Source organism: Nerophis ophidion, linkage group LG08, assembly GCF_033978795.1.
Source record: "Nerophis ophidion isolate RoL-2023_Sa linkage group LG08, RoL_Noph_v1.0, whole genome shotgun sequence".
In the NCBI taxonomy this organism is placed as follows: domain Eukaryota; kingdom Metazoa; phylum Chordata; class Actinopteri; order Syngnathiformes; family Syngnathidae; genus Nerophis; species Nerophis ophidion.
The window spans coordinates 20,399,803-20,416,404 of NC_084618.1; the positions used below are offsets into that span (position 1 = coordinate 20,399,803).

General features: G+C 40.1%; 1 protein-coding gene across 1 annotated transcript in view; it reads right to left on the minus strand.

Moving 5' to 3' along the window:
- The window catches only part of LOC133557502 (allograft inflammatory factor 1-like), a 59,517-nt gene that overhangs the window by 29,790 nt on the left and 13,125 nt on the right, over nt 1-16,602 (minus strand). Inside the window, exon 3 of the mRNA XM_061907980.1 lies at nt 14,547-14,613. Within this exon, the coding sequence (XP_061763964.1) occupies nt 14,547-14,613 (67 nt within the window). The remainder of the gene's footprint in view (nt 1-14,546; nt 14,614-16,602) is intronic.

Consider the following 16,602-nt stretch of genomic DNA (forward strand, 5'->3'; position numbering starts at 1 on the left):
TTTGCAAAAACCCCTTCAAAACAAAAAGTTCCTGAAAAATGTCATTTTTGCCTCTTTGAGCTGTAATTTGACCCCCTTAACAAGCTTCAAAACTCACCACATTTAACACACATCAGGAAGGACTGGGAAAAATTGCCACCTAAAAAACAAAAAAAAAACAAAAAAAAAAACTCAAAATTGCGCTTTAGCGCCCCCTAGGAAAGAAACACAGACAACACTGCTTGTAACTTCCGTTAGGAGTGTTGTAGAAACATGGAACAAAAAACCTCTATGTAGGTCTGACTTAGACCTAGATTTCATAAAGTGACATCCTTCAGCAAAAATCAACAGGAAGTTTGCAAAAACCCCTTCAAAACAAAACGTTCCTAAAAAATGTCATTTTTGCCTCTTTGAGCTGCAATTTGACCCCATAAACATGCTTCAAAACTCACCAAATTTAACACACACATCAAGACTGTTGAAAATTGCCATCTAATAAAAAAAACAACAACCCCAAAACTCAAAATTGCGCTCTAACGCCACCTAGGAAAGAAACACAGACAAAACTGCTTGTAACTTCCGTTAGGAGTGTTGTAGAAACATGGAACAAAAACCTCTATGTAGGTCTAACTTAGACCTAGATTTCATAAACTGACATCCTTCGGTAAAACTCAACAGGAAGTTTGCAAAAACCCCTTCAAAACAAAAAGTTCCTTAAAAAAAAGTCATTTTTGCCTCTTTGAGCTGTAATTTGACCCCCTTAAAATGCTTCAAAACTCACTAAACTCAACACACACATCAGGACTGGCGAAAATGCGATCAAATAAAAAAACAAACAAACCCAAAACTCAAAATTGCGCTCTAGCACCCCCTAGGAATAAAACACAGGCAAAACTGCTCCTAGGCAGAAAGCTGCCTGTAACTTCTGGTAGGAATGTCGTAGAGACGTGAAACAAAAACCTCTATGTAGGTCTCACTTAGACCTACATTTCATTAATTTACATCCTTCAGCAAAAATCAACAGGAAGTTTGCAATCACCCCTTCAAAACAAAAGGTTTGTAAAAACCCGCCACCTTTTTTCAAACATTATCTGCTCTGAGCGCGTTTGTTGTGTCGGCTTCAAACTTGCACAGGAGAGAGAGTGAACCCTTCTGATTAAAAGTTGCGAAAAGAGTTTTAATAACCGCTCCGGTTTTGATTTTACGAGCCTTCAAAGAACCGCTAGGCTGATGCTGCTGCGCTGCTGCCGTCTCAAGATGTCCGCTTAAAAGCAGGAAGCACCAGCGTGACCACACAATGCAGAGAAGGTAGGTACTGTGCAGGTAAAGATATGTTGAATGGTGAAAGAAGAAAGAGCCAGTGTGACCCCAGGATGCAGGGAAGGTAGGTAATGTGCAGGTAAAGATAATTTGAATGGCTAGAAGCATTTAAGTCTCACCTTAAAACTCATCTGTATACTCTAGCCTTTAAATAGACCTCCTTTTTAGACCAGTTGATCTGCCGCTTCTTTTCTTTCTCCTATGTCCCCCCCTCCCTTGTAGAGGGGGTCCGGTCCGATGACCATGGATGAAGTACTGGCTGTCCAGAGTCGAGACCCAGGATGGACCGCTCGTCGGGACCCAGGATGGACCGCTCGCCTGTATCGGTTGGGGACATCCCTACGCTGCTGATCCGCCTCCGCTTGAGATGGTTTCCTGTGGACGGGACTCTCGCTGCTGTCTTGGATTCGCTTGAACTGAACTCTCGCGGCTGTGTTGGAGCCACTAAGGATTGAACTTTTACAGTATCATGTTAGACCCGCTCGACATCCATTGCTTTCGGTCCCCTAGAGGGGGGGTGTTGCCCACATCTGAGGTCCTCTCCAAGGTTTCTCATAGACAGCATTGTCACTGGCGTCCCACTGGATGTGAATTCTCCCTGCCCACTGGGTGTGAGTTTTCCTTGCCCTTTTGTGGGTTCTTCCGTGGATGATGTAGTCGTAATGATTTGTGCTTTCCTTTGAGACATTTGTGATTTGGGGCTATATAAATAAACATTGATTGATTGATTGACTAAAGGCAGGAATCAACAGCAAAAGTCAGTCCTGTCCATTGCTGCTTGCAGCTTTAATTATTATTATTATTATTAACTCTTTTCTGCAGTTTTAGTGCCACAGCTGTGCTCTAAAGGGTGAGCATGTAATGGGGGACGAATGCCTTGCATAATTTAAAGACCACATTGGTCTGATTATGGTCCCTCTAAAAAAAAAAAATCCAAAAACCGCCACAGTGTCGTGGAGACTTTACCTCTTTTATACACAATTTCTTTGCTCTCTGCAGCTCTCGTTTTCTCTTCTCACTCCATGCAAAGAATCAACCGTGAGACAACATGACGGCGCAGGCAAACCTTAAGGTTGATACTGTTACCTGATTGGCTGTCAGCGTGTCACTCCCACTGATCAGAGATTACTCCCTGTGTTGCCTGGTTACAAGAGAGCGAATGCATTTTTTCATGCAACCGACACATTTTTTTTATTAATGATTACGTGTCTATTGCGATTATATAGATATATATAACTGAAAGTAAAAAAACATTCTAGTGCCCTCTCACTCTCTGCACCTGGTACATCCTAACACCGTTAAAACAAGGGGGAATAAAATGTGTGTGTTTGTATAGATAAGAACCAGAGGGAGGTCATTGTGTTATTGTTTTTCCAGCAAAACCAAGGCCAAAGCTCGTAACTTCTAAGGCAGGGGTGTCAAACTCAAATACAGAGTGGGCCAAAATTTCAAACTGAACAAAGCCGCGGGCCGAGGTTGAACAAATTATTAATAGGGACCCAAACAAGTTTTGTGTTTAATATTGAACAAGCAAGGCTTATGTAACTTTATAGTGACGTGCAACATCGAGTCTCAAAAAAATAAAAAAATAATATATCAAACAAAATTTAAATAAAAATCTTGTGCCTCTTTTCTATTTGCAGCCTTCGGAGGTACATATCAAAAATAAACTTTTTCCACAGGCTCATAATAAATTTGAAAATACAATAAGAACGATTTAAACAATCAAGCCTTGAAGTAGCAAGAGAAAGTGCATGAATAAAACGTTAATTATTGCTCAGTTTTCACACTGATTTGCTTTAACACTGAATCTGGGAACAAGCAGCGCTTACATAACTTAATCATGCAAAAGCAACCATCAAAAAACAAACGAAAAAACATCAACGGTACATTAAAAAAAAAAAAAAAAATGCCTCTTTTCCATTTACAGCCCTCTGAGGTAAATATCAACATTAACGTTTTCACAGGCTAATAAATTTGAAAATAAAATAACAATGAGGTGGGCGTGGTGTGTATATTGTAGCGTCCCGGAAGAGTTAGTGCTGCAAGGGGTTCTGGGTATTTGTTCTGTATGTGGTGTTCGCTGCGGATGTGTCTGTCATTCTTGTTTGGTGTGGGTTCACAGTGTGGCGCATATTGAAAACAGTGTTAAAGTTGTTTATACGGGCACCCTCAGTGTGACCTGTATGGCTGTTGACCAAGTATGCTTTGCATTCAATTATGTGTGTGTAAAAGCTGCATATATTACGTGGCTGTGCCGGCACGCAGTTTGTATGATCGAAAAGCGGACGTGACGACAGGTTGTAGAGGACGCTAAAGGCAGTGCCTTTAATGCACGCCCCCAATACTGTTGTCCAAGTGGAAATCAGGAGAAATTTGGGAGAATGGTTGCCCCAGGAGATTTTCGGGAGGGGCACTGAACTTCAGGAGTCTCCCGGGAAGTATTAGCGGTGAATGCGGTGTTACAGCGGCACGGCCAGCTCTAATGTTAATTTGATATTGCCTCAAGGGCCAAATTAAATTACACGGCGGGCCAAATTTGGCCCGCGGGCCAGAGTTTGACACCCGTGTTCTAAGGTGTTCCATTTTGTCAAAGGAAGGACAACATTCCCTCAACAGATATGTAAATATTCAATTTGTGCACACTGAACACACTTAAAGTAGTACAGAGTGATTGATTTATGGTTAAAGGAATGCAACACAGACAACCGCTACTTCTTTCCTACGCTTTGAACCCTGCGGCTTATAAAACAGCACAGCTGATTTATGGATTTTTCTTAAAGTTGTCTAATAAATTTGTATTAAAGTAGTACAGGGTGATTGATTTATGGTTGAAGGAATGCAACACAGACAGCCGCTACTTCTTTCCTATGCTTTGAACCCTGCGGCTTGTAAAACAGCGCAGCTAAATTGACTGATTTTTCTTCACTGATGGTCGTGATGCCCCTTCCATCCATTTTCTACTGCTTATTCCCTTTTGGGGTCGCGGTGGGCGCTGGCGCCTATCTCAGCTACAATCGGGCGGAAGGCGGGGTACACCCTGGACAAGTCGCCACCTCATCGCAGGGTCGTGATGCTAATAGTTTAAATGAAAAAACAAGCAAAGACACTGAAAATGTGTGTTATTGTTTGTACTATGACGACATTTTTAAGACTTGTGTTTAGAGCTTTCAACCAGAAGTAGAAGTGCCATTCGGTCTTCTAGCCCAGCGGGTCTCAAATGGGGGTACGCGTACCCCTGGGGGTACATGAAGGTATGCCAAGGGGTACGTGAGATTTTTCATCAATAATTCTAAAAATAGCAACAATTCAAAAATCCTTTATAAGTATTTTTATTGAATAATACTTTAACAAAATATGAATGTGAAGTGAATTATATTTATATAGCGCTTTTCTCAAGTGACTCAAAGCACTTTACATAGTAAAACCCAATATCTAAGTTACATTTAAACCAGTATGGGTGGCACTGGGAGCAGGTGGGTAAAGTGTCTTGCCCAAGGACACAACGGCAAGACTAGGATGGTTGAAGCGGGAATCGAACCAGCAACCCTCAAGTTGCTGGCACGGTCACTCTACCAACCGAGCTATACCGCCATCCGATGTAAGTGTCAGGCTTGCCCCTGACTGTTAGTGTTTTAGTTTTTCCTCTCTGTGTGTGTGTAGTATTTCCTGTCTTTAGTTCCTGTCAGCGCTCTTATTTTATAAATGATAAATGGGTTGTACTTGTATAGCGCTTTTCTACCTTCAAGGTACTCAAAGCGCTTTGACACTACTTCCACATTTACCCATTCACACACACATTCACACACTGATGGAGGGAGCTGCCATGTGAGGCGCCAACCAGCACCCATCAGGAGCAAGGGTGAAGTGTCTTGCTCAGGACACAATGGACGTGACGAGGCTGGTTCTAGGTGGGATTTGAACCGGTGACCCTCGGGTTACGCACGGCCACTCTCCCACTGCGCCACGCCGTCCCTCATTTTGTCTGTTTCCTGTCTTTCTCCCTGAGTGCTGTATCCCCTCAGCTGCGGCTGATTGGCACCTGGCCACACCTGGTGTCAATCAGCCCGCCCCTATTTAGACCTGTCTTCCCATCCAGTCAGTGCTGGATTATTGTCGATGTCACTTCCGTATTGTCGCTCCTGTCGTGTCGTGTCATTGCAGCGTAGCGGTAAGCTATATTTCGGTATCTGTTTGTAGCTTACTGTCTTTTGTTCCCTGCTTACGTTTCGTTTTCATCCAACAAGTAAGGGCTTCTGTTTTCCTGCTCGCTACCCGCTAGCTTCCATGCTAAGCTCCTTTTGTTTTCTAGTTCCCATGCTAGCTCTTTTAGTTTTGTAATCCGCCTCGTGCGCGCTTTTTGTTGTACCCCTTTTGTTATTGTTCTAGTATTTTAATTAAAACATGTTTACCTGCAAAATGCCTGCCTCCTTCTCTGCATCTTGGGGTTCGTCACAAACTAACTTTGACAGTAAGTTTATAAACTTTGAAAAGAAATGCAACAATGCAATATTCAGTGTTGACAGCTAGATTTTTTGTGGACATGTTCCATAAATATTGATGTTAAAGGGGAACATTATCACCAAACCTATTTAAGCGTCAATATATACCTTGATGGTGCAGGAAAAAGACCATATATTTTTTTAACCGATTTCCGAACTCTAAATGGGTGAATTTTGGCGAATTAAACGCCTTTCTGTTTATCGCGCTGGAGGCGATGACGTCAGAATGTGACGTCGCCGAGGTAATACAGCCGCCATTTTCATTTTCAACACATTACAAACACCGGGTCTCAGCTCTGTTATTTTCCGTTTTGGAACCTTGGAGACATCATGCCTCATCGGTGTGTAACAACACTAACAGGGAGGGATTCAAGTTGCACCACTGGCCCGAAGATGCGAAAGTGGCACGAAATCTGCCGCCAGAACCCCATTGAATGTGCCAGAGTGTCTCCACATTTTGCCGGCGATGCCAAGGCAGACATGGCACAGAGATGTATGGATAACCTGCAAATGCATTTGCAACGATAGTCAACGAAATCACAAAGGTGAGTTTTGTTGATGTTGACTGCCAGCCAATCGATGCTAACATGCTACGCTAATCGATGGTAACATGCTATTTACCGGCGGTGCTAAAGCAGACATGGAACAGAGATGTATGGATAACCTGCAGATGCATTTGCAACTATATTAGGTGTCCTTCCACCCACATTTAATGCGAAAAAAACACTTACCAATCGACGGATTTAAGTTGCTCCAGTGTCAAAAGATGCGAAAGTCCTGATCTTTTGGTCCGCACATTTTACCGGCGATGCTAACGCAGCTATTCGGCCATGCTATGGCTATGAATAGCGTCAATAGCTATTCGCTCAATAGCTTCAGTTTCTTCTTCAATACTTTCATACTCCAACCATCTGTTTCAATACATGCGTAATCTGTTGAATCGCTTAAGCCGCTGAAATCTGAGTTTGAATCCGAGCTAATGTCACTATATCTTGCTGTGGTATTCCCATTGTTTGTTTACATTGGCAGCACTGTATGACGTCACAGGGAAATGGCCAGTGGTTTCGAAGATAGCAAAAATAACGCACTTAAAGCTTTATTTAGGGATATTCTGAGACCGGTAATTTTTTTTTAAAAACTTCAAAAAATACAACAAGCCATTGGGAACTGATTTTTATTGTTTTTAACCCTTTTGAAATTGTGATAATGTTCCCCTTTAAGGATTTCTTTTTTTGTGAAGAAAAGTTTAGAATAAAGTTCATGAATCCAGATGGATCTCTATTACAATCCCCAAAGAGGGCACTTTAAGTTGATTACTTCTATGTGTAGAAATCTTTATTTATAATTGAATCACTTGTTTATTTTTAAGTTTTTAGTTATTTTGATATCTTTTTTTCCAAATAGTTCAAGAAAGATCACAAGTCAGCAATATTTTGCACTGCTATACAATGTAATAAATCGGAAACTGATGACATAGTGCTTTATTTTACTTCTTTATCTCTTTTTTTTTTAACCAAAAATTCTTTGCCTCGATTAGGGGGTACTTGAATTAAAAAGGTAGCTAATTGCTTAAAAAAGGTTGAGAACCACTATTCGAGCCGTCCATAGCGTTCTACTCGTACGGATTCGTCATTTATCACTCCCAGCAACATTTGTAAGTTTTACAATATCTATCCATCCATCCATCCATTTTCTACCGCTTGTCCCTCTCAGCTGCATTCTAGCGGAAGACAAGGAACACTCGCTGCACACTGTACAACCTACTAATAAAAGTTTCAATCAATCAATCAATCAAAAAAAACAAACAAAAACAAACTCCGGGTCTGTCTCATCCTAAAATGTGCAGCAAGTGAGAAACGAATCAATGTGCGTGAACTCACGGCTGAAATAATGCACCGGTATGCTTATTACCACAATTAGGTCATTGTACCGCCAAAGTTCTGCAAACAACAGGCGGCTAAAAAAAAAACGCCCTGCTGCATTCCTCCCATGCCGGACTAGGCCCCGAAAACTTCCACACAGAGGGAAAACACAATGCTTAAGACTGAAACTGTGTGAGCGTGTTTTCATATTTCTACTCTTCTTGAGACATCAACAAGGAAAAGTAGCTTCCACATGAGGACCGGTGAACAAATTAGGACATAAATCATTGTCCCAATATGGAAAACCATTGCATCTAATAGTGCCGTAGCACACTAGTCCGCTGTGAGATGCAGTCTGGTGTGCCGTGGGAGATTATCTAAAGTGACATATTTGGGTTAAAAACATGTTTTGCAAACCAGTAATTATAGTCTACAAATGATGTGTTGTTGTCGAGTGTCGGTGCTGTCTTGAGCTCGGCAGGGTAACCGCGTAATATTCTTCCATATCAGTAGGTGGCAGCCGGTAGCTAATTTCTTTGTAAATGCAGGTAAAAAGGTGTCATATTCTTAAACCAAAAATAAACCAAAGGTGAGTGCCCTTAAGAAAACGCATTGGCTTAGGGAAGGCTATGCAGAACGAAACTACATACCCCGTTTCCACATGAGTTGGGAAATTGTGTTAGATGTAAATATAAACAGAATACAATGATTTGCAAATCATTTTCAACCCATATTCAGTTGAATATGCTACAAAGACAACATATTTGATGTTCAAACTGATTAACATTTTTTTTTTTGTTTGCAAATAATCATTAACTTTAGAATTTGAAGCCAGCAACACGTGACAAAGAAGTTGGGAAAGGTGGCAATAAATACTGATAAAGTTGAAGAATGCTCATCAAACACTTATTTGGAACATCCCACAGGTGTGCAGGCTAATTGGGAACAGGTGGGTGCCATGATCCATCCATCCATCCATCCATTTTCTACCGCTTATTCCCTTTTGGGGTCGCGGGGGGCGCTGGCGCCTATCTCAGCTAGAATCGGGCGGAAGGCGGGGTACACCCTGGACAAGTCGCCACCCCATCGCAGGGCCAACACAGATAGACAGACAACATTCACACTCACATTCACACACTAGGGCCAATTTAGTGTTGCCAATCAACCTATCCCCTGCAATGGGGTGGCGACTTGTCCAGGGTGTACCCCGCCTTCCGCCCGATTGTAGCTGAGATAGGCGCCAGCGCCCCCCGCGACCCCAAAAAGGAATAAGCGGTAGAAATGGATGGATGGATGGATGGGTCATGGCACCCACCTGTTCCCAATTAGCCTGCAAACCTGTGGGATGTTCCAAATAAGTGTTTGATGAGCATTCTTCAACTTTATCAGTATTTAATGCCACCTTTCCCAACTTTTTTGTCACGTGTTTGCAGGCTAATTGGGAACAGGTGGGTGCCATGACTGGGTATAAAAACAGCTTCCCAAAAAAATGCTCAGTCTTCCACAAGAAAGGATGGGGCGAGGTACACCCCTTTGTCCACAAATGCATGAGCAAATAATCAAACAGTGTAAGAACAACGTTTCTCGAAGTGCAATTGCAAGAAATTTAGGGATTTCAACATCTACGGTCCATAATATCATCAAAAGGTTCAGAGAATCTGGAGAAATCACTCCACGTAAGCGGCATGGCCTGAAACCAACATTGAATGACCGTGACCTTCAATCCCTCGGACGGCACTTTATCAAAAACCGACATCAATCTCTAAAGGATATCATCACATGGGCTCAGAAACACTTCTGAAAACCAATGTCACTAAATACAGTTCGTCGCTACATCTGTAAGTGCAAGTTAAAGCTCTACTATGCAAAGCGAAAGCCATTTATCAACAACATCCAGAAACGCCGCCCGCTTCTCTGGGCTTGAGATCATCTAAGATGGACTGATGCAAAGTGGAAAAGTGTTCTGTGGTCTGACGAGTCCACATTTCAAATTGTTTTTGGAAATATTCGACATTGTGTCATCCGGACCAAAGGGGAAGCGAACCATCCAGACTGTTATCGACGCAAAGTTCAAAAGCCAGCATATGTGATGGTATGGGGGTGCATTAGTGCCCAAAGCATGGGTAACTTCCACATCTTTGAAGGCACCATTAATGCCGAAAGGTACATACAGGTTTTGGAACAACATATGCTGCCCTCTAAGCGCCGTCTTTTTCATGGACGCCCCTGCTTATTTCAGCAAGACAATGCCAAGCCACATTCAGCACGTGTTACAACAACGTGGCTTCGTAAAAAAAAAAAAGAAGAGTGCGGGTACTTTCCGGGCCCGCCTGCTGTCCAGAACTGTCTCCCATCGAAAATGTGTGGCACATTATGAAGCGTAAAATACGACAGCGGAGACCCCGGACTGTTGAACGACTGAAGCTCTAAATAAAACAAGAATGGGATAGAATTCCACTTTCAAAGCTTCAACAATTAGTTTCCTCAGTTCCTAAACGTTTATTGAGTGTTGTTAAAAGAAAAGGTGATGTAACACAGTGGTGAACATGCCCTTTCCCAACTACTTTGGCACGTGTTGCAGCCATGAAATTCTAAGTTAATTATTTAAAAGAAATAAAATTAAGTTTAGGAGTTTGAACATCAAATATGTTGTCTTTGTAGTGCATTCAACTGAATATAGGTTGAAAAGGATTTGCAAATCATTGTATTCTGTTTATATTCACATCTAATACAATTTCCCAACTCATATGGAAAAAGGGTTTGAAAAACTGAACTAGCTACAAAGTAAACAAAAACAGAATGCTGGACGACAGCAACAACTTACTGTGAAGCAAAGACGGCGTGAACAATGTACAATCCGAACATGACCTGACAATCAACAATGTGCCCATAAAGAAGGATAAAAACCACTGAAATATTCTTGATTGCTAAAACAAAGCAGATGCGGGGAATACAAGACATGAAACTGCTACAGGAAAATACAAAAAAAAAGAGAAAAAGCCACCAAAATAGGAGCGCAAGACAAGAACTAAAACACTACACACAGGAAAACAGCAAAAAACTCCAAATAAGTCATGGCGTGAAGTGACAGGTGGTGACTTTGAGACAAGAGCTAGAGTGATGGATGCTTGGTTATGGTTTAAAGTCATATCCAACAATTGCGACGACGACTTTTTACTGTCAACTGAGTTTATGATTTCTGCTGGTGGTGTGCCTCCGGATTTTTTGAACGCACAAAATGTCACTTGGCTCAGAAAAATGCTGAAAAACACTAATAGAGAATGTCTCATTTGTTGGTGAAATCCATCAAAATAAGGGTGGTCCCTAAAGGAGTAATTTTTTCAAATTGACTGTGTGTCGGTTTTAAAAGTGCCCCCCCCTCTGGTCAACATATGAAATAACAAGTGTGTGTAAGAAATTGAAATGCGCCACCTATGGCCAAAATTTATTACAAAAAACTAATTAAATATTTATTTAGAGACATACTGTAATAACATCAAGTAAATAATGAAGATTAAAACCAATTACAAACAAAAAAATCAACCAAAAAACTAAAAAAACTAAAAGCATACCTTTTTAATATTTGCATAGTTTGTATTAGGGTTTTACCGCGATACTAATAAATCATATTCGGTACTACACGGCCTCTGAAAAGTACCGGTCCGCCGCCATCCTTGTCGATACTACTATGATTACGTTGATATTTTTTAGCATCACAACATCTTCTTTCGTTTAAAAAAAAATGTATATTATGTTTATAAACTCGGGAAATATGTCCCTGGACACATGAGGACTTTGATTATGACCAATGTATGATCCTGTAACGACTTGGTATCGGATTGATACCCAAATTTGTGGTATCATCCAAAACTAATGAGTGATTATTACATTTTAACAGAAATGTATAAAGAATATGTTAAAAGAGAAAGTAAGCAGATATCAACAGTAAATGAACAAGTAGATTAATAATTCATTTTCTACCACTTGTTTTTAATAATTTTGACAAAATAATAGAATGATAAATGACAATACTGCAAACGTGAGCAGCTAAATTATTTGTTTGCTTACTTACTAATAAAAGAAAAGTTGTCTTGTATGTTTACTATTTTATTCTAGGACAAACTTGCAATAAGAAACGTATGTCTATTGTACCCTAAGATTTTTTGTTAAAATAAAGCCCAAAATGCAATTTTTTGGGTACCCTTTATTTAGAAAAGTACCGAAAAGTATCAAAAATAATTTTGGTTTCGGGACAACACTAGTTAGTATACATTATTAATATATCTAGAAAGGGGGGGTCCTAAAGAGGTAGGCATTGTTCGGAGGTCTCAAGATTGTAGAAAATACAAGAATGTGTGTGTGTGTGTGTGTTCTGGCGATGCTGACTTAATGAGGACATAGCTCTATTTACACAGTCACCTTTCGGGGACTTCTGACGGTATGGGTACCAAAAAACAGGTCCCCCTAAGGGAAATCTTTCTAAATGATAGATCCATTCTGAAGTGATTTTTAACCTTTGGCCCATAAAACATGTTAAATGGTTAGTTTGAGTGTGGGGCATTTGCACAGCACCCCCCTCATGGGGCTGTAGCTGGTACTGCACTCGCTGTTTTTTTTTAATTTTATTTTTTTAAATGGTCCTCTGTAGTCACGTACAAATGTGTATGAATTATGTAAAATGATTTAAGTTTGGTATTAACCCAAATTAACTCTTTTTTTCCCTAGGGTCCCCAGAAAGACTGAACAGCACATTACTTCATCAATCCAGAGATTTAAAGACGTGTGTGAGCTAACTGGGCAGGGGCCCTTTTACCTCATTTTTTTTTACACCTCCACAACCTGTAGAAAGGGTGGTCCCCACAAGTCATGATCAAAAACTCGATCCCCATTCTGAATGATAATCTGTATGTGTGTGTGTGTCTGTGTGTGTTCTGGCAATGCTGACTTAATGGGGACATCGCTCTGTTTACACAGTCACCTTTAGGGGATTTCTGACGGTATGGGGACCAAAAAACAGGTCCCCTAAAGGGAAACCTTTCTAAATGATATTCAGATCTATTCTGAGGGAAACCTTTTAAATAATAGTCGGATCCATTTTGACGTGATTTTTAAGCTTTGGCCCATAAAACATGTTGACTGGTTAGGGGTAGAAAAGCGCTATACAAGTACAACCCATTTATCATTTAGTTTGAGTGTAGGGCCTTTGCACAGCAGCCCCCTCATCGGTCTGTAGTTGGTACTGCACTCGCTGTTTTTTTATTTATTTTATATTTTAAATGGTCCTCAGTAGTCACATACAAATTTGTATGAATTATGCAAAATTATTTAAATTGGATCCCCATGAACCATATTAACTTCTTCCCCAGGGTCCCCAGTAAGTCTGAACAGCAAATTACTTCATCAATCCAGAGATTTAAAGACGTGTGTGAGCTAACTGGGCTGTGGCCATTTTACTTCATTTTTTTTTTACGCTTCTACAACCTGTAGAAAGGGTGGTCCCCACAAGTCACCATCAAAAACTTGGTCCCCATTCAGAATGATAATCTGTATGTGTGTGTGTGTGTGTTCTGCCAATGCTGACTTAATGGGGACATCGCTCTGTTTACACAGTCACCTTTAGGGGATTTCTGACGGTATGGGGACCAAAAAACAGGTCCCCTAAAGGGAAACCTTTCTAAATGATATTCAGATCTATTCTGAAGGAAACCTTTTTAAATGATAGTCAGATCCATTCTGACGTGATTTTAAAGCTTTGGCCCAAAAAACATGTTGACTGGTTAGGGGTAGAAAAGCGCTATACAAGTACAACCCATTTACCATTTAGTTTGAGTGTGGGGCCTTTGCACAGCAGCCCCCCCATCGGTCTGTAGTTGGTACTGCACTCGCTGTTTTTTTTATTTTATATTTAAATGGTCCTCAGTAGTCACATACAAATTTGTATGAATTATGCAAAATTATTTAAGTTTGGTCCCCATGAACCATATTAACTTTTTCCCCAGGGTCCCCAGTAAGTCTGAACAGCACATTACTTCATCAATCCAGAGATTTAAAGACGTGTGTGAGCTAACTGGGCAGTGGCCATTTTACTTCATTTTTTTTTACGCCTCCACAACCTGTAGAAAGAATGCTCCCCACAAGTCACCATCAAAAACTTGGTCCCCATTCTGAATGATAATCTGCATGTGTGTGTGTGTGTGTGTTCTGGCAATGCTGACTTAATGGGGACATCGCTCTGTTTACACAGTCACCTTTAGGGGATTTCTGACGGTATGGGGACCAAAAAACAGGTCCCCTAAAGGGAAACCTTTCTAAATGATATTCAGATCTATTCTGAAGGAAACCTTTTTAAATGATAGTCAGATCCATTCTGACGTGATTTTTAAGCTTTGGGCCAAAAAACATGTTGACTGGTTAGGGGTAGAAAAGCGCTATACAAGTACAACCCATTTACCATTTAGTTTGAGTGTGGGGCCTTTGCACAGCAGCCACCTCATCGGTCTGTAGTTGGTACCGCACTCTCTGTTTTTATTTCATTTTATATTTTAAATTGTCCTCAGTAGTCACATACAAATTTGTATGAATTATGCAAAATTATTTAAGTTTGGTCCCCATGAACCATATTAACTTTTTCCCCAGGGTCCCCAGTAAGTCTGAACAGCACATTACTTCATCAATCCAGAGATTTAAAGACATGTGTGAGCTAACTGGGCTGTGGCCATTTTACTTCATTTTTTTTTACGCCTCCACAACCTGTAGAAAGGGTGGTCCCCACAAGTCACGATCAAAAACTTAGTCCCTATTCCAAATGATAACCTGTGTGTGTGTGTCAATTAAAAGAGAAAACAAGCACATTCCATCATGTTCAATGGCTGCGTTTTCTCACTTTTGAAGCCCTCCAATTTATCAGCGAGGTCATCTTCATCCCTGTACTTCTGGTCTTCCAGGAATTCCTGGAGGGGGAGGCAAATTGAAAGGGTTAACGTCCAAAAGGGTAACAAAAACCAAAAAAAACGCACAAACAAAAAAAACACACAGTGAGTCACAGCAGTGACGCCGGATGATTGTCAAATCTCGCACGCCGGGTAGTGTGCGTGGAAAATAAAGTAGGACACCTCCAGAGGGTGTGAAGGAAATCAGGGGGAAAGAAGGGCCAGAAGGGATCCACACTGATGAAATTATAATGAAGCGATCCGCCATGTGGGAGTCGGCGTGGCGCAGAAAAGCGTCACATTCCCGTTTGACCTCTGCAAGTCTGCTGTCGCCGTGTTTAATTTAGCGGGACGAGTCACGAGCTCCGATCCATACGCAACGCATTTGAACAGGGATCCTTTTATAGGTCATCATGGCTCTGTGGTTATCATCACATTGGGAAACCAACTGCAAAAGCAGGTCAAACTAAAGGGAACAATATTGTTGTGTTCTCTAAATAGACAACGCTCACACACACACTGGGAGTCAAATATATTGTACATACAAATACACATATACTCACATACACACCGTTATTCATACATACATACATACATACATACATACCTACGCTCCCACATACATACACAAGTACAGTACATACCTACATACTTAAAGTTCATACATCCACACGCACATTCACTGTACAAACATACATATACACACATGTACATATACATTCCCTGTACAAACATACATATACACATACATTCACTGTACAAACATACATGTACACACATGTACATATACATTCACTGGACAAACAAATATATACATACATGTACACATACATTCACTGTACAAACATACATATACACATACTGTACATACACATTCACTGTAAAACATACATATACACATACATTCACTGGACAAACATACATATACACATACATGTACATATACATTCCCTGTACAAACATACATATACACATACTGTACATATACATTCACTGTACAAACATACATATACACATACTGTACATATACATTCACTGTACAAACATACATATACACATACATGTACATATACATTCACTGGACAAACAAATATATACATACATATACATGTACTTTCACTGTACAAACATACATATACACATACTGTACGTATACATTCACTGTAAAACATACATATACACATACATTCACTGTACAAACATACATGTACATATACATTCCCTGTACAAACATACATATACACATACATTTACATATACATTCACTGTACAAACATACATATACGCATACATGTACATATACATTCACTGTACAAACATACATATACGCATACATGTACATATACATTCACTGGACAAACATACATATACATTCACTGTACAAACATACATATACGCATACATGTACATATACATTCACTGTACAAACATACATATACACATACTGTACATATACATTCACTGTAAGACATACATATACACATACATTCACTGTACAAACATACATATACACATACTGTACATATACATTCCCTGTACAAACATACATATACACACACTGTACAAACATACATATACACACACTGTACATATACAGTACATTCAATGTACAAACATACATATACACATACTGTACATATACATTTACTGTACAAACATACATATACACATACATATACATACGTACACTCATGCACATAATGACGTTTCATCAAACATATATTAACGTTGTTGCCCGAGGGGAAACTGGGTAACACATGGCACACTGACAAAGCTTAACCAATTGTTACTATAACAATCTACAAGGTTAATATAGGTTGCTTCTCTTTCCTCTCCTCCATTTTTCTGCATTCTTTTGTATCTCTTGTTATCATTACATATATTTATTGTTGCATTTGAACAACTGCATTGTTGATTATGGAGGTCAATTATTGGTATTGTTCATTATCAATAGCGCTATTTCTTTTGGTATTTTTAATGCTCCATATGTAGTGTAATAATGCTCATTTT